The sequence below is a fragment of the Calliopsis andreniformis genome, chromosome 2 (genome assembly GCF_051401765.1).
Source record: "Calliopsis andreniformis isolate RMS-2024a chromosome 2, iyCalAndr_principal, whole genome shotgun sequence".
In the NCBI taxonomy this organism is placed as follows: domain Eukaryota; kingdom Metazoa; phylum Arthropoda; class Insecta; order Hymenoptera; family Andrenidae; genus Calliopsis; species Calliopsis andreniformis.
Window position 1 is genome coordinate 12,091,118 of NC_135063.1, and position 20,871 is coordinate 12,111,988.

General features: G+C 34.3%; 5 protein-coding genes across 7 annotated transcripts in view; 2 read left to right on the forward strand and 3 right to left on the reverse strand.

The window, feature by feature from the left end:
- Positions 1 to 1,795, forward strand: part of LOC143186326 (dipeptidase 1) — a 143,863-nt gene extending 142,068 nt beyond the window's left edge. For all 3 annotated transcript variants that reach the window (XM_076389936.1, XM_076389917.1, XM_076389926.1), the window contains 2 exons: positions 873 to 1,002; positions 1,603 to 1,795. In XM_076389936.1, coding sequence (XP_076246051.1) covers positions 873 to 1,002; positions 1,603 to 1,790 — 318 coding nt within the window. In that variant the 3' untranslated portion in view covers positions 1,791 to 1,795. The remainder of the gene's footprint in view (positions 1 to 872; positions 1,003 to 1,602) is intronic.
- Positions 1,796 to 5,553: 3,758 nt separating this feature from the next.
- Positions 5,554 to 9,224, reverse strand: Ida (anaphase promoting complex subunit 5 ida). The gene is made up of 11 exons (XM_076389903.1): positions 8,986 to 9,224; positions 8,796 to 8,845; positions 8,309 to 8,688; positions 8,080 to 8,233; positions 7,797 to 7,978; positions 7,610 to 7,723; positions 7,413 to 7,542; positions 7,037 to 7,339; positions 6,793 to 6,914; positions 6,450 to 6,717; positions 5,554 to 6,296 (listed from the first exon to the last, which is right to left on the reverse strand). Exons 1-11 carry the CDS (start codon positions 9,131 to 9,133, stop codon positions 5,928 to 5,930), a joined length of 2,220 nt encoding a protein of 739 aa, XP_076246018.1. The 5' UTR covers positions 9,134 to 9,224; the 3' UTR covers positions 5,554 to 5,927.
- A 340-nt stretch (positions 9,225 to 9,564) lies between these two features.
- On the forward strand, positions 9,565 to 11,279 carry LOC143188192 (uncharacterized). The gene is made up of 3 exons (XM_076392307.1): positions 9,565 to 10,350; positions 10,406 to 10,581; positions 10,653 to 11,279. Exons 1-3 carry the CDS (start codon positions 10,146 to 10,148, stop codon positions 11,259 to 11,261), a joined length of 990 nt encoding a protein of 329 aa, XP_076248422.1. The 5' UTR covers positions 9,565 to 10,145; the 3' UTR covers positions 11,262 to 11,279.
- Cglr1 (cGAS-like receptor 1) lies at positions 11,276 to 14,307 on the reverse strand. Its single transcript, XM_076392306.1, has 11 exons — positions 13,971 to 14,307; positions 13,793 to 13,896; positions 13,310 to 13,515; positions 13,028 to 13,198; positions 12,864 to 12,961; positions 12,481 to 12,781; positions 12,250 to 12,402; positions 12,044 to 12,169; positions 11,787 to 11,973; positions 11,621 to 11,695; positions 11,276 to 11,549 (listed from the first exon to the last, which is right to left on the reverse strand). The coding sequence occupies exons 3-11, from the start codon at positions 13,427 to 13,429 to the stop codon at positions 11,500 to 11,502; spliced, it is 1,281 nt and encodes a 426-aa protein (XP_076248421.1). The 5' UTR covers positions 13,430 to 13,515; positions 13,793 to 13,896; positions 13,971 to 14,307; the 3' UTR covers positions 11,276 to 11,499.
- A 438-nt stretch (positions 14,308 to 14,745) lies between these two features.
- On the reverse strand, positions 14,746 to 20,528 carry LOC143188190 (FIGNL1-interacting regulator of recombination and mitosis). The gene is made up of 12 exons (XM_076392305.1): positions 20,439 to 20,528; positions 20,212 to 20,358; positions 19,858 to 20,078; positions 19,447 to 19,604; positions 19,006 to 19,199; positions 18,543 to 18,688; positions 18,340 to 18,466; positions 18,092 to 18,257; positions 17,329 to 17,560; positions 16,555 to 16,882; positions 16,260 to 16,460; positions 14,746 to 15,695 (listed from the first exon to the last, which is right to left on the reverse strand). The coding sequence occupies exons 1-12, from the start codon at positions 20,526 to 20,528 to the stop codon at positions 15,072 to 15,074; spliced, it is 2,634 nt and encodes an 877-aa protein (XP_076248420.1). The 3' UTR covers positions 14,746 to 15,071.
- Positions 20,529 to 20,871: the final 343 nt, after the last annotated feature.

A 20,871-nucleotide genomic window follows, 5' to 3' on the forward strand; every position in this document is an offset into this window, starting at 1 on the left:
GAGACCACTTAGCGGGCTGCTATGCTGATTTTTAATAATGGGAGGGGATGGAAGCGTGTTTGTTCGAACCATTTTTCATCCAAATGGGAAAACCCCGGTGGCTCGACGTGTATGTTTCACGTCCACAGTATTTTTCTCTATAAAAGTATAAAATACGAAGATAGTCGTGGAGAAACGGTATTACTGTTCGAATTGATTTTTATTTATATTGATTGTCTGTTTGGTAGAATAGACTACATTTGATTTTATTGATTATACAATTTAATATGCCTACTATTTAAATTAGTAGTTGATCATTTATATTTTGATTTATTTTTACAAAATTTATGGAGAAAAGAAAACAGTGATTTTGGCTTACGCTAGATTATACTAATAATAATAAAGACATCTTTAAATAATAGTACTTCCCTTATACGAATAAAAAGTTATAGTGAGAACTACTAAAAGAAAAGTAGCACTGTAAAATAAGTACCTATATAAATGAGTTAAAATCACTTTACTTTAAAGTCAAAATCACTGTGCATATGATAGAATTTTTAATGAATTCATTACGTTGCACTAAGAATACGTGTTAATACTAATTATATATTCATAAATACACGGAGAATAGCTGTTTCCAAAACCAGTTAAAATATTCATCAAAACTATTCAGAACTAACTATACCGAAAATATAGACTACTCACTGTTATATTAATTCGTATAAAATAATTATATTTCTAAATTAGTTCAGAACAGAATCCCTCGACCAACGTATCGCGAAACGAAAGAACTGGTGAAACCAAGTGTTGGGAAAAGCTATTTCCAGAGCGATTGTTATCAAACTCGGTCGATGTTGCACTTGATGCAAGAGTATAATCGATTTTGTTGACAGAACACCCCGAGGTCTCGAGGATGTCTCGAAGTATCCAGAATTGTTCGCCGAACTCCTGCGAAGCGGGAAATGGAACGTGATCGATTTGAAGAAAGTCGCCGGTCTAAATTTGCTGAGGGTCCTCCGACAGGTTGGGACTTCCACTACAATCTGACCTCTGTGCCTGCATTCTTTATTTCGTGAGAAAATAGCACAAGAAGCAGACGAAACAACATAAGTCACATATATTTATTTTCGAGATATTAACATTCACAATCTCAAAAAACTGAATTCTGTGTCATGAACTTACGTTTTCTAAATTTCTTTTTTTTAAGAGAGAAGTTTCTTTGACTCAATTTTTTCAGTTAAAAATTCATACGTATAAATTGAATATTATTAAAGCAGAAATTGTAATTTCTTGAAATTGTGGCAGTATCTTGCCTCATAGCCACAGAATTAACGTTTCAAGAAGCGTTTATCAGAAGAAAGTCTTAATAACTCTCAGAATCCTTAAAAAAGGAAACTATAGTCGCAGCTTTCCTTTGAAACTGTTTTTCATGCGATAAATAGTGTACAAGAAACTTCAAACAATACAGTCATGTGACTCACCCTGTAAATCCTACTGTAAACTCTGCGGGACAGCTCTCACCTTAGAAACTTAATATTATCCTTTCTGACACCTGTTGTTCAGCCCCCTGTCATCTCCGCCCCCAATTTTTTCAAACAGTCTATCCAAGAACTCTCGTTGCAGGTGGAGAACGTGAGGGACAAAATGAGAATAGCGGGGGTGACGCCATCGGAAGAGTACCTCAAGGACTCCCCAGACACAACCGGAAGCTGTGCTCTCGACATCAACTCTGTGCCGAGAGTCATGGAATATTGATCGTTCCATCATGCTCCTTGATTCGGATCACTTCTTCGCGATTCTCCCCGCTGTGAAACCCTCGACAGTGGACACCGACGATCGCTCGTAACGAGGGTGGTCCGTGAACGATCGCGACGAGAGGATGCTCAGATCCTTCGCTCAGATGCTCAAACAGAATACATAATTGTGTAAAGGAAGAAACCTACCTCGAACGAAGTCCCGCGAACACGACACACGGCTTCGAGTTCTTTTTCTAATTTCCTCGACGGGGGCTTTCATTTCGAGACCATGTGAAGTTATTTTTTAATGGACGTTTAAGGACTGGCGGTAGCTCTCGTAATTGTTCGAACGACAGACCGTTGATGACTGAGAATTTCGATATTTGTAGGAAAGTTTGTAGGATAATTGACTTGGATTATTGGGATTGTTTTAGGTTTAAGGAGGATTTTTTGTTACGTATAGTTTGAGCGTGACAAAAGTAGTCTGACTGAAGAAATATTCTCCTGGAGTACTAGATTGTTTTATAAGTTTTTCATACGCTTAGTAGAGAATATTATTGACGTGTGTATTGAGTCATCCCATAAATAATGCTGGAGATAATCTCATTTTCAAGGAAATCAGACTTGATTACTGATATAGTGTCAACCCTTTTTTATCTTCCAGACTTCTTCTTTCCAACCCCTTTTCCAAAGAAATTCTACTGACTTGAGACAGAACGTGAAGTAAGAAGCATCACTACTTATGGGATGATCTAATATTTCTGACAAGACATCGTTTTCGTTTCGACTGACGAATGAGATCGTTAAGTATGAGTAATATTAAGTAATTCCAAAGAATGAAGGGTAACAAATAATTGTATACCTACGTTAAATCTTTGCTCAATGTTGTGATCGAGTTCCACGTGTATTCATAAGTATTGAGTATTTCGTTCGATACTCAAGGTCCATTTACGTGTTCAAACAAGAGTAGTCAGAATTTTTAGAAAGACATCACTACTTTCGTCAAATAGTGGCCAACATTGAGCATGCAGGCTGTCAAACACGGTAATTACTAATGGGAACTCTCGAATCAAGTATTTCTTTATTCCTACCTAGGATTTACCACTTATGTGCCAAGTGAAGAAAAAAGAATTCCACGTGGAGTGTATGAGAATTATTTATTTAATTACTGAGAAAAATGGACATTGGCAGCTCTAATGGTATCTATAGTCGAAGCAAAATCAGTTGGCCCCTCAGAGTCGCTAAAAGACTACTCCATGTCCAAAGTATACAGATATGTTCTTTACTTTCCAAGAAAAAAGGGACTTTGATTAGTCAATCGATTTTGTTATACCAGCCATAGCGTAAATACATGCGTGTGCCAACTAATATTTGAACACATCCTAAGTGGATTTTGGCTCCACTGTGTGTTCCTAAACTCCACGTGAGCAACTTTACTTTATAATTATACACCAGTTAAATTACAATTTAACTTCACCCTTTGCGATTACAAAGGCAACTATATTCCTTAAAAAACCTGGAAGCTTACGTTCGAGCAATTATGAGCGGTATTGTATGTTCCTCGAGGAAACTAATCGATAGTAAATTATGAATTTTATTTGTCATCGCGTGTATACTATACGAGCGAGTTCGACAGTCAGCTCAATTATCAGAACTGTATAAAAAATTGAATATTTATCGATCCATAATGCAGACAAGAGGCTGTTATTCTGACAAAGTGTTTTCGTCACTGCAGAATGATAGAGAATGATAGAACTCGATTTCCTACGAGAGAAGAGAGATGCCAGCGAAACAGGAATGCTCACCTACGCGTAAGTTCGGCAATCCAGAACGCAGAAACCGATCGTGACAATATAGAGGGACATCTCTAAACCGTGGCACGCTTGTATTTTAAAGAAGAATATTGTGTGTGAAACCGGTTGTGTATCTTCCCACGTCTTCCCTCCCTTCTCACCCTTTCATTGCACCGGAGACAACACGTGCACCTTAGCGTCCAAAGTCGAGGAATCAAGGTGAGCAGTCACACTCCAGCAAATCGATAATTTAATCGGGAAAACAATGAATCGTTCTGTGCCTGAGAGCCAGAGTAATTCACTTTTTAGACAAGTCCATTTTTCGCAAAATTAGGTTTCTTACAGGATTCTCTTATTTTATTCATTTTTTTCAGAGGATTCTTCATTCATTTCTCTTCACTTTATTAGAGTGATAGAAATTTATTTAAGTTGTGTTACAAGTGAAGGAAATTTAATAGTATAAGCTGCTTCGAATATCATGTTAACAAATAGGTGATCGTATTTATTTTTCGGCTCTCCTGAAAAATAGTAAAAAAGAACTTGGATCACGTTGGCTCTCAGGTACAGCATTGTAATCGTGTTTCAAGCAAAAAGGAAGAAAGTGACGATGTTTTAGAGAGAACACATATCCGATCGAACGAAAACGGTATTCGTTTTGTTTAGCGTTCTAGGGGAAGGATCGATTAGGTATCAAACGTTTTTCATGAGATGAAAGACCAGAATGGAGATAGTGATAGACTGTCGAGCACTTCGAGTGTACTCGTGTACAGGTTGAGGCATTTATGAAACAGGCTGCCTAAATGTGTAACTTATTTTTGATGATAGAAAAAAATGGTTAGTTTCGAGGCAAACAATCTGATTACAATAGTTCTTTTTAGAGGTGGAAAAGTAAAGAAGATGCAACGAACAACTTCGGTTCTTTAGTTGAAATTAAATGCAGTGTGTTCAACAAGCGGCAGAAATTTTAAGAGATGATTTTACATGACAAAATAGACTTTGTTTCAGAGTTATTGATTCTTGAAAGAACGCCTAAAATAGTAAAAAGCAAATGTGTCTGACTTAGGACTTATTCCACTGCCGACATACACTAGCGAAGTCAAACACAATGGAGTTAGTAGAATAAGTCCATAAGTAGAATAAGTCAGACACAGAAAAATCAGTAGAATAAGCTACGAGTCAGACGCAAAAAAGTCAGTAGAATAAGCCTCGAGTCAGACACCCAAGAATTAATATTACCATATTTGTTTAGTTACTTTCAGAAAACTCGATTTAAAATGAATACAATGACCTACTACTTATCTAAATGATCTGTTTCAGATGCCCCACCTTGTATAAAAATTTCAAACATTCCAAATCAGAAATTCTTAAACTTTTTAAAATGTTGTCAATTATAATACTCTTAAAATGTTCCAGAGTAATTCTCAAAACCTTAAATTTCGTTTAAAAATTTCTAAGCCATTCAAGATTTCTTAAAATTCTTACAAAATTTATTAAGACAATTCCTGCTTTCAAATTACGTTCGAAGAGTTCCGACATTTCACATCGATCGAAGACCACTCGAATCTCGCGAAGTAAAGTCTTGGATGTCTATCATTAAACAAGGATTGTTGCTCACAAGAAACGAACGTCGTCGATGTAATCGAAACGTATATGCGTGTTTCTCGAATCGTTGTGACGGGTGTATCTTATCACTTGTACAAGCCCAAAGTTTTCCTCGAAGCAAAAGCATCATCTAAAGTCTTCGACGGTTCACGAGAAATCACTGAGACTGATTCCCTCGAGGGGGACTTCCCTTTCGAATTTCTCTGCGATTTCTGCGTGGCATCGTTCACCTATCTGTGTCTCGTGTGCACTTATTATGCGATCCGTGCGAGTCGAGCCTTCGGCGAAACGTTCGAGAAGTATTGCCACGTAACAGGAACGAAGACGAAGGCGACTCGCATGGATTCTACCTGGCTCCCGTGTACTGGGAGTCGGTATGGAACTTTAGAATATCAGAAATGCCGTTGGTACTTTCGCAACGGACTCTATGAATAAATGTTTCTATTGTACACTTGTCATTTCCTCGTCTGTTTTGCCAAAGCCCCCTTTTTCCAGGAAACTCGAAGGAATCGCCTGAAACAGAGCCAGGTATTCAGGACGACTTGAAAAATTGTTTGGGTAAAGAATGAAATAAAAATGAGGATTAAATATATCGAAGTATTTTTATTTAACTTTCACTAACTCGTATAAAATATGAACATTCGCATTTGTAATTTCTATAATGCATGGTGATGCTTCGTGGTCGGGGATTCAGTATAAAATAAATAAAGGGGCAGAATTTTTAAAGAAATATGATTTAAAAATGAGTGGTTCTTTAATATAAAAAAGAAGGAAGCAACGTTTCAGTTTTGTTTATGTACAGTTCTCTCTTTTCTGTTCAGTACAGGGATAAATTATTTAGTTTCGTGAAGAACTGTTCGTCGAGCTGACGAAACTCAAAAGCGCACTGATTTCGTTCAATCTTGAGATCAATCTCGTGGCAAAATAATGATTCTAGACATAAAGTGACCCTTAGTCTTCCGTATGCTTCGACTTTAGTGAAGTAGTCTTTCGCTTTAGAAAGAGCTTTGATGGCTCTCAAAATTACTTCCTTTCGTGCTTTACCAGATGAGGGCGCAGTCGCGGCTAAACACTTCGCGTATAAAACGAACGCTCTACCTTGATCGTAATATCCGCCGTGGGCTAAAATTTGGACAATAACTTCTTCCACTAAACTTAGTGCCAAAGTCGACGTGCCCATTAACAACTGAAAATATCGATAAAAACTTGATCGATACTATATTTCTAGCAACGATACCACTTATTCGACTGCAGATATTTATGTTAAAGTTTCCCATAAATGTATAAAGATCCGCAGTCTACTAATCACCTAAAAGATTATATTAATTAATCCAGTCACCTGAATATTAGCAAGATGCATTTTAATTAACGCTTCGTAATAAGATAAATGATTTTGCACAGCCAGTTCCAAAGCTGTACTAAGAAGCAATAACGAATTAACTCCAGCCATTCCATTTGCTAATGAAACAGAAGCGCACATTATCTGACTTGAAAGAATCATGGATCGTATTTTATTTTGCGGAGTTATCAGCTTTTCTGCCTCGATACTGTCGATATGCTCTAAACCTTTCAAATAATCCTCTTTCTCTAAACACACTTCTACTAATCTGAAAATGTTCATTTTTCCAATTGTGATATAACATCGATATGTAATAAATATAACCAGCAAGAAAACACTGTACCTGAATTTACTCTCTAAGGGGTCCAAACTCGAAATATTTAACGCTATTGTCTCAGCCTCGCTCCACTTCTCGTGTCTGATTAGTTGCGTGAATACATAAAGCTGTTCGCTCAACATCCATATCTATGGCATGAAGAATATGATAGAAATTAAGTTACTGTCAAACGCTGCCTATGCTTGGAGACCATATTTGAAGTATGAAAGATTCACATATGACATGGGAAAAAATATTAATGCGTAAGTACCTTGTTACATGGTTCATTAGGAAATCTCTCTTTAGCGTGAGCGAGTACAACATCAACCAAAGAGTATTCGCCGTACTCAACTAAAATGTTTGCTACATTGACAACCGCCTGGCAAGTAGAGGGTCCATTGAACATGTGCTGCTTTTTGTCTCCTGTGTTGTGTAGAAGCAGTAACTGTGCGCAAACTGAAGACATTTCGGTTTTGCCATAATACGCCCACAATGCGGATTTTTCGGCATACGTCATAGACATTAGATCAACCATGGAATGTTGACAATTTAAAACGTCAGATTTCATCAGAGTCTACGATTGCACAACCAAGTTTTTAGAAAATGCATCATTCTTAATATTATAGTAGTCATATTTGTAGTCATACTTCAAACACTTGCGAAGGGCTCTTCGCTTCTAAAGCAGAATTGTGAGCATACGCAATAAGACCTAGCCCAGTTGTGTGAGTTATTCCTAACATACTTGCTTTTCCAACTGATCTTTCTATTAAAGGTCCCCTAAAAATATTACAAATATGATAGTCAGTATGTATAGCAGCACACAGCAGAGAATTTTAAAACATACTTCTGTTCAGTAGTCAGGTGATACATCCAAGCATGTGCTAATTGCAAACAAACATTATCCCCAGCCTCCTGAGCCATCATAATAGCTTCTTTCAAAGCAGCCTGTGCTACTTCTCTTTAAATAAAGATAAATACTTATCAGCACACTTTTTAATGAATAAAGTAGCGAAATTCGTGTAAGAACGTACTTATGGTTAAATTGAGCATGTAAAACTGCTAAGTTCAAAGCTGCATATCTGAAATTTCGAGACCTATCCTCAGGCGCAGCACGGCTTTCTAAAGGGGCCAATCTATCGAAACAATGATAGAGGCTGTCTATAGCTCCACAATATTCATTGACTCTTAAGCAATTTAAGTAGCTCAAATAGTGCTAAAACATATTAAAGAAACTAATTAGTATAAAAGAAATTTTCAGTTGCATTGTAAAATCTTAAACATAAAAAAATGTTTCTCTCACCACACAGTACTCACAGCTTCAGCATAGTAAGGACTACAGTTTAAAAGCTCTCGCACAAGAGCTTGTAATTCTGCTGGGGGCATTGCCTTGTGTTCATCTGTCTGTAGTGCATGAGCTTGCTGTGCAACAAGCAATTCAGCCTGTCTTCCACCCCAAGTCGTTCTAATTCTGTTTCAAGTGTACAATGAAAAGTATAATATGAAGGAAAAGATATAAAATGAAAGTACTTTTAGCATTACATACTCATTGGAACACAAATCTTCTGCTTTAGAGCTTGTAGATGTGTTAGAACTTTCAGAGCTGTTGACCCTTCTATCTAAATACTTTTTTAAGGCTTCGTAAAGTGCTACAATTTGATCGAAAGGTAGCTTTTCAAAAAATATAATCACTCTCCTTATATATAATCCCAGAACAGAATTTTTGTTTAATGCAGGTAGAGAGAGGGAATGATCTAACGTTGGTTTCATTAGATGTCCAACACTATCAAATAAATCTAACAGACCTTCAACTCCCTTTCCTCGTAGTACATTTAACTGTACTTCCAACTTATGTGCAAATCGATGTAAAATATACTCAGGAGAGTATAATATACTTAGGAGCGCATTAAACTCCATATCTGGTGACTAATGTATGAAAAAAAAAATGAAAAAAAAAGAAAGTTAAAAGTAATATTCATATTTAACTTATATAGCAACAGTAGTTTTGTTATAACCATTAAACTGATACTTACTTGAATCAGTTTTAACGCAGCTAAACAAAAATCACGTCTTTCAACAATTGCTGGAAAAAAGTAGATTAAGAAATAACAAATTAATTCATGTACAATTCCTGTCATAAATGAAAATATAATTTATCATATGTCTGATATTTGTACGTTTATATACTTTTAAACAGACACTTTACTTTTATCAAATAATTACCTTTCGTTGTTTCATTACAATATTCCTTAATTAAAATAACAGTTGCTATTTTATATGGTGTTAAAGTTTCTTTCTGAACCCTTTTTATATTACCATCAATATTCACAAAATCCGTAGCCATAGTGTACAATATATCATATATATACATATAGTTATAATAAATTACTCATTTTTCATCGTTAATGAAAACAGAAATTTTCTTTTAAGATGAAAAGTTGGAAAACTAATCCACAGACAGGTACGCGATTATTCATACACTCTTCTGCACTGTGCTGCTAGAACCTATGCTCACGTGTTTACAAGTTTACATTGTACGTAACATATAACAAACAAAAAACAAAATAACAAAACAGAATTAGTTTGATAATTTCACCGCAAAAGGGATCTCTCATATTTCATCATATTTTTGTCATAATAACAGAGACACCCTGTATTATGTCTATTGTTTCAAAACTTCGTTTATACTGTAAGCAATATTTTATTATTTAATCGCCAACATAATAAACTCATTTATAATAGAAAATGCACTGCGTTGCGACCAACCTAAAGGCGAGAATCGCAACATCAATCCGCCATATTTCATTATAAATTTTGTTCAATTCTTTTTGGCGCGCATTACTACTGATTACTACTTACTCATATCCTTTGATAATAATAGGAATGCTCTTTGATGATACTGATTACTGTGGTATCAGTGAATACTATATGCAATATAGTATTGTAATAATGAGTCATTTTTATGATTGAGTCATACGTTGATTTTGTAACCTTCACGCCTTCACGCATTTAATAAAAGTTTTATTTTACAGCTTACTGCCATCATGTCATACGTGTACAATCTGTGCGTGATATTTAGAAAAGAAACATTTATCAAAGATTAACATTATTGTTGTTACATTGATTATTGTTATCTGTTATGGATAAAGGAATATTTCTTCTGTTAAACTTTATGAAGTATAAAGTATAAATATTTTAATCTCAATGTCCATTTAGCAATGTGATACACAAAGTGCATGAACAACATTCTATGTTATAATATAAATTAAAAAATTAGAATTAGTAATATAAACTATTCTTCATTGCTGAGTTAAAATTATTCAGTTATATATTCTATTGTATATATACTTGTTGGTTTGTTATTGTATCATTGAAAACCTAAAATGATAAGAACATTTATATTCTTCGATCTGGAAACAACTGGTTTCATTACGAAAACTATGCCAAAAATTATAGAACTATCACTAGTTGCAGTATCAAGTACTGCTATATGTGATATTGAACAGAATTTGCCAAGAGTTTTACACAAGTTAGTATTACCAATATTCCCGTGTAAACAAATCCCACCAAAAGTCCAAGAAATAACAGGTAAGATTGCTTTTTACTGTATCATTTATTTTATTTTAAAGTTTTGTTTTTATAGGTCTATCTCTTACAAATTTAGAAAATGTTCAATGCTTCGATTCTGTGACATGCTCTTTAATTACCAATTTCTTAAAAAGCTTAGTACCGCCAGTTTGCTTTGTAGCATACAATGGAAATGCTTTTGACTATCCAATATTTTTATGGGAACTTCAAGATATTCTCAAAACTCAGAAGGTATTTGTAGATTTATATCAAGCTATGATTATTTTTAAAAGTTCACATATAGCTTGATTTCTTTATTAAAGGTTCTTAGTGAGGAAGTCCTAAGTATTGACATGCTTTATTTAGTTAAAGATTACTTTGCAAACAAGTATAATCCAATAGAAAATGAAACTGATAATATACTATTAAATGATGGTCATGATGAAACAGTAGCTAAAGCATTAGATAATGTAAATTTTGAAGATTCAGACAATACTGATGATTCTGAAATGATAATGAAAGAAGAAGTAACTGAATATTTTAATCTCGATACCCCAAAAACAAGTTATTATGAAAAAATGCAAAAAATAAATGAGAAAACACCTGAGAGTCAAAAGTTTGTGGCTGCACACTGTTCTAGTAAAACAAGATTTAATAGTTTAGAGCAAGAAGAACTACAACATTCACCTGGAAATTTGCAAGATAAGAAAAGAAATATAAAAAGAAGATTAAATTTTACAAACGATCCACCATCCAATTTTAAATTAACAACTGTCTGTAAACATATTGTTGGTGCTATTCCTGAAAATGCACATAATGCAGAAGGAGACTGCCTACTAATGATACGCTGTGCAATTAGATTAGGAAATTATTTTGTGCAATGGGCTAATAAGAAAGCGGTGCCTTTAATTACACATAGTAGAAATCAATAAACTTACATTTTATTGGTATGACCTTTACAAGTATCTTTTTAACATATTTATATTTTTATTCTATAATATTATAATATGTTATAAACTAATTTTCATATCACATTAAATATATACTAAATAAAGTAAAAATAAAACATCAAAAAGTAAAAAATTGAATCTACTGTAAAATCCTTTGTAATGTTTGTTTCACTAGTATGTATTAAAGACATCACTATTATTATAAAATCACTGTAAGGCCTCATTGAAGAATACACCACCTTGTAGACTTCACAGAAGTATCATCTGGAACTAAACAGAACGAATATATTTTACACTAAATGTATTTTTACTACTTAATAATTTTTATCAATTTTCTTTACCATTATTTTCAATTTGCTGTGGATTTTGTCGTTTGTTATATTCTTCTTTTAATAATTCTAACTCTTCCTCAGTCACTAATTTTTTGAGGAAAAACTATCAATTAGTATAATTATTTTTTTTCAGACATTTTATAATTCAACATAATTTAAAAAGGTAAAAACTCACAAATATATCTAGCTAATATGAATTTATCTAACATTATATTCTTTTCAATGGTTTGTATGATATTTTTCAAACGATTAGCTATGTTATCTAGTTCCCTTGTACTAATTTTTCTTAGTAAATTATATCCTGGATCCCAGAAGTATTCTATTTTACCTTGTATACATGCATGCTGTAGTTCCTTTAACATCTGAAAATAAAATCTATGAATAGTTTAGCTCTATGTACATTTTTATGTATATTATTAACAAATGTGTCACCCTGTAAAAAAATAGTGTCATAGATATTTTATTTAAATTCTCTCGTAAGTCTGACAATTTGTTCAGGAATAACGTTTCTATGAAATAACTTGCTATACTCTTCCAATCTTGCACATCCCTCATTTTCTATAAAATAAAAAGAAGAATGAAAATATATTAATATTGTCATATAAAAGACTTAAAAAATATTAAATTAATTTCAAGACCTTTATCAAACGTATAACAGTTTTTACACGACCATTTTCTGCAAGAATTTCATTTTCTTGCAAATAGAAAGAAAGTCTCCAATAACAATCATCTTTACCGAAATTACTTTTAAATGAAGGTAATGGAATTGCAAACCATTCCTTATTTCGATACTAAAAGGGAACAGAGAAGTTGTTATATATTATGATACCAATGTTTATTCAGGATATCTAATGGCAAAATACACCAACTTTGTCAATTGTATTTATTTTTGCAGTGGATCCAATAATGTTAAATTGTCTGAAAGCTAATGCAGGAGCTAAATCAATACATATCTCTTCCTCATTTGGAATATTTAACATTACTGTAAATGCAGGACCACTTTTTTTAATTCTACATATTCTTGAAGTACCAAATTCATTTTTTGAAATTAATACATGCCAATTTCCATTCTTTGGTAATTCACTCATAATTTTACTTAGTATTCCTTCAATCCATGAACGAAATTTATCTGGATTAAGATAATTATTTATAAGAAGACTATGTAACAACCTGAGGATGATAAAGTAATATCAAGTAGAATAGTACACCTAATGGAAAAGTGTAAATATAGAAATATTATGTTTATTCTTACCTTTTCTCTTTATCTGATAGAATATACTTTGAAGAAGTATTATTGAATGCTTGCATGTTTATTTGTATTTTTGTGAATGCTGGTTGAGTTGTACTGAGCTAAAAATAAAGTATATGCTTACATGACCTGACAATTACAATAAAAACAAATTACATAATACTTACAGTTATAGCACTAGGAGGGACAGGTAGTTCTAAAACAATATTTAAATCAAACTCATTTGGTCTGCCTACTTTAGTACCTTTGTAGAAACTACCGCAAAAAATAATTTTTTTAAATGCTTTTGCAAATAATGGATCTGTCAATTTCATTTTATTTATTAAAGTTGTTATTACCTGTAGAATTATTAAAAAAGTAAGTACATTATATTTTTAAGAATTTTTAATACACATGTGCCATATTTTTACTGAAAGAAATACATTTATATAGTATTCTGAAACATATACCTCTGTTAAATAAACATTATTCCTTTCCACCTTCTCAGATGGCAAGGATATAAACTTCTTAGTTATTATATTAAATACAGTATCATCAGACAAATACTTATCAATATTTGTGTTTTGCATTTTTCTGTAATACAATTATATCTCTCTTATCGTTAAAAGTAAGTTGTATTTTTAATCTTCTCTTTTTAATATTTACAATAAATATGCTGCAACAAGAAGATATATTCAATATTATTTTGCCAACTATTTGTACCTCTTGCTCATGACCAATTAATTAAGATTTTTATAAAATTTTACAGAATATATCTGAAGCTAATATGCTGAAATCCTGTAGAACATTTCATCTGAAGAATTCGCAAAATACAAATAATAAAATTAAAACATCCGAAATAAAAAAATGCACACTCACGCAAAATATTTTAATAAAAAGGTCCATTTGAATTCGAGAGTCTCATTGTAGAGTTTAAATTAGTATGTACATACCTAGTGTACCTGAGTGTATCTACATATGTTCACTTATTTCCCTTTACAACTGAACCTGAAGAGGAACTATTTAGTGATCGTTTCACAGTAATTCTTTAGTATCACTATTAAAAAATATTAAAAGAAATAATCACTGTAAAGAGTATATATCGTGTAGAATACACACACACGCACTTACTGTGCCGATACGCTATTGCAACTGGAATTATAGTTAACTGAAGTCCAGTTTAAAGAATCGTGTGCCGAACACTCCATCAACTTACTATACACGTGACAGTGTAGCTGCATTAATACGCGTCAGAAGTTGTACTGAAATAACTTGTAGTATGCGTTGCACACTTAGCGTTTTTTCTTACTGAAATTGTATGTTAATTCAAACACGAAATCTAAACAGAACGTAACAGTCAATTACCGAAATACTGATTTATTTAATTAATTGCACCTATATAAAAACGAATTAGTATGTAAACTATACATTGTGTTTTATTGCTTGTACGATGTTTCTCGGAAGTCAAAGTATTCTGACCTTTAATCTTTAGATAGCTGAATGTAATAGACTTATACTTCTTTAAGTACTTTCTAAACTATTGCAATTTTGTAGCTTATATTGCAAATAAAAAGTGACTATTCTTCAGAGGAATTACACAAACCAATATACTTTATTTCATAATTCTACTCATTTCGTTAACTTTCTTTCTCTTCTAAGCTCTTAAAAAGTTGTTTGCTTTTTGAGTTGTACCATACATATGTTCAAATGTCTATACAGGTTTCGTAATCCATCATTCAATATTCCCCGCGAAAGTCTGGGCATTAATCACTTCTCTCGTTAGACTTCGAAAATTTATTTAGAGGCATGCTATTTAATATCTTAAATACTAAAAAAAAAACTGTTCAAAATTCAGTCGAATATCGACTATACTATACACTATTGAATCTCTCTAATAGTTAATATATTTCCTAACAAACAATCGCATATTAAAAAAGATTGAATCGCAGTTTTTCCTTCCAGTCGACCCTTCAATCAATGTACCAGTACAAGACACTATTTCAGTCAATTATGCACAGAAGACAACAAATTTTAACTAAAAAACTACAGACGCATAACGAATTAGTTATAATTTACATTTTAAAATCTCAACTCGTTTTAACTTCACCAATAACTTTCAATCATCGCAGCCAGCTGGACAATGTAATTAGCATGTTCCATGCTCTCTGTTTGTTCATTCATGTTTCTAGAAAACTATGCATAGATCACAGAAATCGATAAAACGAAAAATCTTCACTTCAGCGATTCTGTCACGTCCAGAATCTTCGCGCAAACGAGCCTCAACTTACGCAAAGCATCTTCGCTGATATCGTTGCTCTGTTTTAAAATGGCATTCAGTTCGTCGCACACTGTGTACACCGATTCGTCAAGATAATTCGATGGTGTACTTTCGACAGGACTGTCCCTGGATTGCTCCTCCAATTTCGCTAGCTTCTCGACCCTCTGAATTTCCTCGTAATGGTAGCAGACATGGTGACAGTTTCGAGAATGATTCGCCACGGATTGTAGATAATGCTGAACGTTCGTGAAATCGTGGAGCTCGTAGTAGGATGTTCCTGAAAGATATTTAGGGACAGAATCGTTTAGGGACGGTTTTTTTGCGACAGCATCGACCATCTTCCTGACCAGATCTTCGTTTGGGCACATGTGGGCGACGTAGTCGAAGGCCTCGAGGGCCTCTTGTCGTACCCATGGATTCTCGTCCTCCAGGAGTCGACAATTCAGCTCTGCCAACGCGTTCGCTGTTTTCAAATTGCAGCTGTCGAAGGAGTCGATCTTGTCCCTGAGATAATGGGACGCGATCACTTTTATGTGCGGAGGAAAGCATAAGAATGATGATAGTACTGCTTCCAAGATCTGCAAATTTGTATGTTTTTGATATTGTTTAGGGGAAGGTGGGTAAACAGGTTTGATGGACTGAAGAGCTCATAACAAGAACAGCCCTCGTGATTTTTTTATGAATACACATTCTGGTGGCTAGAAGCGAAATTTGGAATATAATGGAACCTATCTTATAATCTTATCAAAAATACAATATCGTCCATTTGCTGAACATTTTGTTGAAAAGAACACTAATCAATTGAACAAGAATCGAAGATGCTATAGTATTTTTTTGTTCATCTAACAAAAAAAAATTGACTAGGATCGCTTTCGTTATGAGCTCTTCAATTTTGCAGAGATGAGAAGTCCATATGACTTTGCCTTTGCCAATGAATTAATAATAAATTCCTAATCTCATGCATGCAGGTAACACGCACTCTCATCTATCAAAACGAAGGAACTTGTTTGCATAAACTATGTACTTAAGAACAGCTAGGCCCTTTCTTATCATCTTTGCACAATATAAAGTTACCTAAAAGAGCTCGAAGTAATTCTAAATATTCTAAAATTCCTGAAACGTAACAAGAAGAGCGTGCATACCGTAAAATAGACGTCATCCTGAATTTTTCCAGGTTGAGAAGCACCGAAAAGCTTCCACAAAAATTCTGACAGTATATCCAATTGCCTGCCTTCGAAAACTTCAATTGTACTTGCAACCGAGTTCCATATTTGAGACAAAATATCGACTGTGTTTTTTTCTCCCACGTAATTAAGTGCCCCAATTAGCGCCATCAGAGTGGTCTTTAATCAAAGAATAAAATAGGAGAAGTAGCAGAACAAAAAAGAAGTTATGACAACATTTCAAGTAGTAAAATCGATCATATGTCCGACTTACGATTCTATGCCAATTTTGCACAGTGGGCTGTCGCTGTAACTCCGCGAATGTTTTAGGAATTTCGTTAACTATACAAGCCAGTCGATTCTGCAGAAATGATTTCGTTTTCGATGGCAAAAATCGCGCGATGGGAGTCCACGATGGGCTCTCGAGGTCATCGAGTTCCATCACCAAAGAATGTTTTCTTTCTTCGGCCAGGAGATTATACAGTCTTCCGATTAGGTTCTCTAACATAACAACCTCGAGACTGTTATATCGCTTCGCCAAAGTGGCGTAAAGTTTCAATAAATATTTTATGTGGCTGGCGCATAGATCTGAGGAACCGATACTGAAAAGGAGAGTAACTTTTTAAGCTACGTTTCCATGTGCATGATACATTCTACAGAGAATAAATTAATGGAAGGTTTTAGATTTAAGTAATTTAGTAGACAAACAAGTAACATAATTTAAAAAAAAAATTAGAGCTGAATTGAAACTCTAGAAACTTTAAAAACTTGAAACTCTCGAAAATTTCTTGACTTTCGAAGAGTTTTCACGTTTCGAGAAACCTACTCTTAAAAAGATCTAAAAGAATATTGCTTATCGTTATGTCTATAGTATCCACTGCAATGCAAGTGCATTGATATCATCATACAAGATAGATACTCTATCAGGGTTTACTGTACGAATCATTCTATCGCGGATTCTAGATTCTGCGAAGAGATATGAGGATATAGTTCCAATTTATTTTCTAGCGTCAAGAGATAATAAATAAATTGACTGTTTAAGACGAACCGGCCTATGAAGCACCAAACATCCGAGCTGAGCAAAGAGCTCCAAAAGCGACTGCTCAGCAAGTGTTTCAGTAGAATCAATTCGATGGCATAAACTCCGTCCGCTGGAATTTGACTGATAAGACCACAAATCGGGACCAAGGTAGCCTCGTACAGCGTGGCTTGTCGTGGCCTCTCCCCGATTTCATGCACACCTGGCAACCTTATTTCGCCCGTGCAAATCTCTTCCTGTACTTTTTAAACATAGAAATGAAAATTCAACTCCAAAGCAATTGATTGTTTTATTTGATTTCGGTGAACGAAGGCTTTATTTATTTTAATATCAAGCTGCAGGCTAAAGCCATGCTCCTGCGTGTGTTCCACGAAAGGTACTCATTTCAAACTACTAGAATTAATTACATTGTAACATACACGTGGGAACGTGGCTTAACATTAGGAAAATTAGAGATTTTGCCTCTACTCATTTCCTTGAGCAACAGTATTTAATCTCGAATGTATTATTAGAGATATTAGTCAAAAAATTATTAACTTTCATGCCATATTGGAAATTAAAGCCACATTTCCACTTGTCTAATTCATGAAGCAAAACTCATTTAAGGCATTTGGATGTGTTAATCCCTCTTATATGTATTTTTTAATTAAAAATCCTCGAATTGACTATATCCTGAATCTCACATGTGGGAACGTGGCTTAATGCTACAAAAATTGTAGTATACATCCTGTCTATATACATTGATAGGTTTTCCATGAATCGTTATACTTACTTCCGTCGACATTCCTTATCGCGACGTCGATAATAGACTCTGCACCCAGTGTCCATTTACAGTGGTGCTCGTATGGAATTTTAACCAACTTCTTCATGACACTGACTGTCAATAAATGGTAGCCTAACGTGTCTACATCTGGTTGGTTTCCATAATCAAAGAACGCCTAGAATATTTGATCACAAAACGAGCCCTGAATATCCTTCGAAGAAAAATCGTATTGCATTTATAGAACGTGATGAACGAACCTGTTTAAAATCAGAAATTGTGAATACAGTATTCACTAATGAATCTGTTCCCCTTGAAATGTGAGTATTTATGAATTCGATCACTTTATCGTCCACCTGCGATTTTTGCAAACAAGAAGGGGAGCACCTGCGCGTGGAGAACATCTTGGATACTTGAAAACGATGGTAAAAGAAGAGAAAAAGGTAAACGAGTAATTAAATACCTGTGCATTTGCAAGAGAAGTTCGATCACACATGAGAAACTTTCGTTGTTCAGGCAGGAACAATAAGCTGCGAATAATCGGTCCAATATTTTCAGCGAATGATTGATAACTTTCACTTTTCTTTCGTCGACTTTCTCAAGGGAGTCCTGAATGGAGCATATGGAAGATGGAATGTTTATCAATTTTAATTTTAGGAATTTAGAAATACACGTGTCTTTTAGAATCCTTGATCATTAGAGACCTTATAAAAACACTTTATCTATAGTTAGAGTACTTCCACATAAGCATTCATTAATAATAAACTTAATAATGTATGCCAATTGCTGCTAGAATATTCATTGCAAAGCTAAGGTCGACATTAATCATTCATTAAAGAAGCCATTCTTTAGACGAATAAAATCGGGTCTAGTAAGCTTAATAAAACATTGTTCCAAATCACAATTTGGCACTAGTTAAAGTGTACCTGTAGCAACGAGAGCATCGAGGACACATTTCTCGTCATCTGTTCGAGATGCAAAGTAACGCTAGTCGATTGATCCTGTTTAACACAGTGCTGATACGTGATCGCCAATTTGCCAAACGTTTTCGAGGCCTCTACGTATGTCTTCAAATCCAATTCGTGAGCGATGGTGACCAAAGACCCGATTCCACTTATCACTGAGACAGGAAATAGAAGGAAAATAATTTTTGTTATGAATAATTAACACAAAGAAAGAATTCCTCCTGATGAAAATGGAAAGTCTTTAGTATTTTAATTAAATCTTGCTGAATATGCGAGGAATAGTTATTACAACAAAATAAATTTTGTTAAATCTTACAGGCCAGCCATAGTTCCCTTGTATTCGATGAAACGGATGTAATGGGTCGGGTTAAAGAATCGTTAAGACGTAATAGGATCGCTCACCTTTTACCAACAGCCCCGTTTCCGATTCCGTATCCGTGTCGAAAACGATTACTCCGTCCAAAGTGGCCAGGAATAGATTCAAAATCGTTTTCGCCTTACGAAAGAGGCTCGTCAGTTTCTCTGATGCACTCTCGAACAAACTTCCATACGATTTTCGACTGTAAGGGAGATTCTTCTCTTTGGTCAGGTAAAAAGACATCGACATAAGGGGACAATTATTCTAACTACTAAGAGAAGAATTATTTTGGTCTAAAAAATTCTCATTTCTCATTATATTTTCTCATATCATAATTTAACTAGAGCATAAAAAGGGTGTAGAATGATTTTTCTGTCACACTAGATCGACGCTCTGGCTTGGAAAAAGAAATTGTAGCTTCCAGGCTAGAAATGGTTCAATTGTTACTTATTTACCTTGTTCTGCAGTGCTCGAATATCAATTTAAGCGTAACAGGTATCTGTTCTGATAAGGACTTGACATTTGTCGCGGATGTTCTATGAAGCTTCGATACACGCTCCATGGACCTCTCCCATATGATCAGCAATTCGTGACAAATTAATAATTGTTGTTTTACGCTTTCTGAAGCATTTCTATTCGTGCTCGCGTTCACCAGTTCCTCGATTTGCTTGAAGGCCTTGCAAATAAGGGTACATTGAATCGAAAGAGAGCTTATTTTGTTACATAAAACATTAACAGAATGTCTAGTCGCTATTAATATTTTACTACACTCTTGCATAATTTTAAGAGTAATTTCCTCTGTAGTTTACCTCGAATAAAAGATCATAAGCTATGGGAAGCGCTTCCCTGAAAATTCGTTCGTCCAGTAGATTCTCTGGGCAAGAGGCCAAGCAATCTTGCAGAACCTGCTGCAAAGTTTGCGAGTCGAAGTTCTGCCTCAAATTTTCCAAAACATCGTGAGGGTCATAAAGTTAAAGAAAATATGGAAAGAATAAAATTTAGGTGGATAAATAGCAAAAAATATTGAAAAGGATATTTTCAACTTTGAAGTATGATCTACAATGTCCTCATCGTCATCAGAAAAGGAGTCCTCCAGTAGAGAGGCGAAAGAATCTTCATTCATCATTTCCTGTAATTTCAGAGCATCACGTTTGCTGTATTTATAGTGCCTAATATTTCTAAAAAATTATTCATTTATTTAAAGACAGTTCTGCCTTGAATAATATTAGATTATCTCACAAATAATGTCACTGAAGATTGCAAATAATTTCACTGAAAGAATGTATGTTTATGATTATATTGTATCATCTTGAAAATAAGAGTGACCTACATCTTGCCTCACGAGTTAACATGTGAGGATACTAATGATGTCAGTTGCATCGAACAGCTAGTACATTTGTAACTCCATTTCACGTGTCGTAAGTGAATCGACCGTCCATCAATCGGTCAGATCGCGGAACGAGGGCTCG

Excerpts from the sequence above, each read along its gene's own strand:
- Ida (XM_076389903.1), bottom strand. The coding sequence starts at position 9,133 with ATGTATATATATGATATATTGTACACTATGGCTACGGATTTTGTGAAT. Across the intron at positions 7,340-7,412 it reads GCCCTTCGCAAGTGTTTGAA|ACTCTGATGAAATCTGACGT; the intron begins GTATGACTACAA and ends GTGCAATCGTAG. Across the intron at positions 6,915-7,036 it reads CTAATGAACCATGTAACAAG|ATATGGATGTTGAGCGAACA; the intron begins GTACTTACGCAT and ends TTCATGCCATAG.
- LOC143188192 (XM_076392307.1), top strand. The coding sequence starts at position 10,146 with ATGATAAGAACATTTATATTCTTCGATCTGGAAACAACTGGTTTCATT. Across the intron at positions 10,351-10,405 it reads AAAAGTCCAAGAAATAACAG|GTCTATCTCTTACAAATTTA; the intron begins GTAAGATTGCTT and ends TTGTTTTTATAG. Across the intron at positions 10,582-10,652 it reads ATATTCTCAAAACTCAGAAG|GTTCTTAGTGAGGAAGTCCT; the intron begins GTATTTGTAGAT and ends TCTTTATTAAAG.
- Cglr1 (XM_076392306.1), bottom strand. The coding sequence starts at position 13,429 with ATGCAAAACACAAATATTGATAAGTATTTGTCTGATGATACTGTATTT. Across the intron at positions 13,199-13,309 it reads ATAATGTTTATTTAACAGAG|GTAATAACAACTTTAATAAA; the intron begins GTATATGTTTCA and ends ATAATTCTACAG. Across the intron at positions 12,962-13,027 it reads TCCCTCCTAGTGCTATAACT|CTCAGTACAACTCAACCAGC; the intron begins GTAAGTATTATG and ends CTTTATTTTTAG.
- LOC143188190 (XM_076392305.1), bottom strand. The coding sequence starts at position 20,528 with ATGATGAATGAAGATTCTTTCGCCTCTCTACTGGAGGACTCCTTTTCT. Across the intron at positions 20,079-20,211 it reads CTTATGATCTTTTATTCGAG|GCCTTCAAGCAAATCGAGGA; the intron begins GTAAACTACAGA and ends CTTATTTGCAAG. Across the intron at positions 16,883-17,328 it reads GTTTGGTGCTTCATAGGCCG|TATCGGTTCCTCAGATCTAT; the intron begins GTTCGTCTTAAA and ends TCTCCTTTTCAG.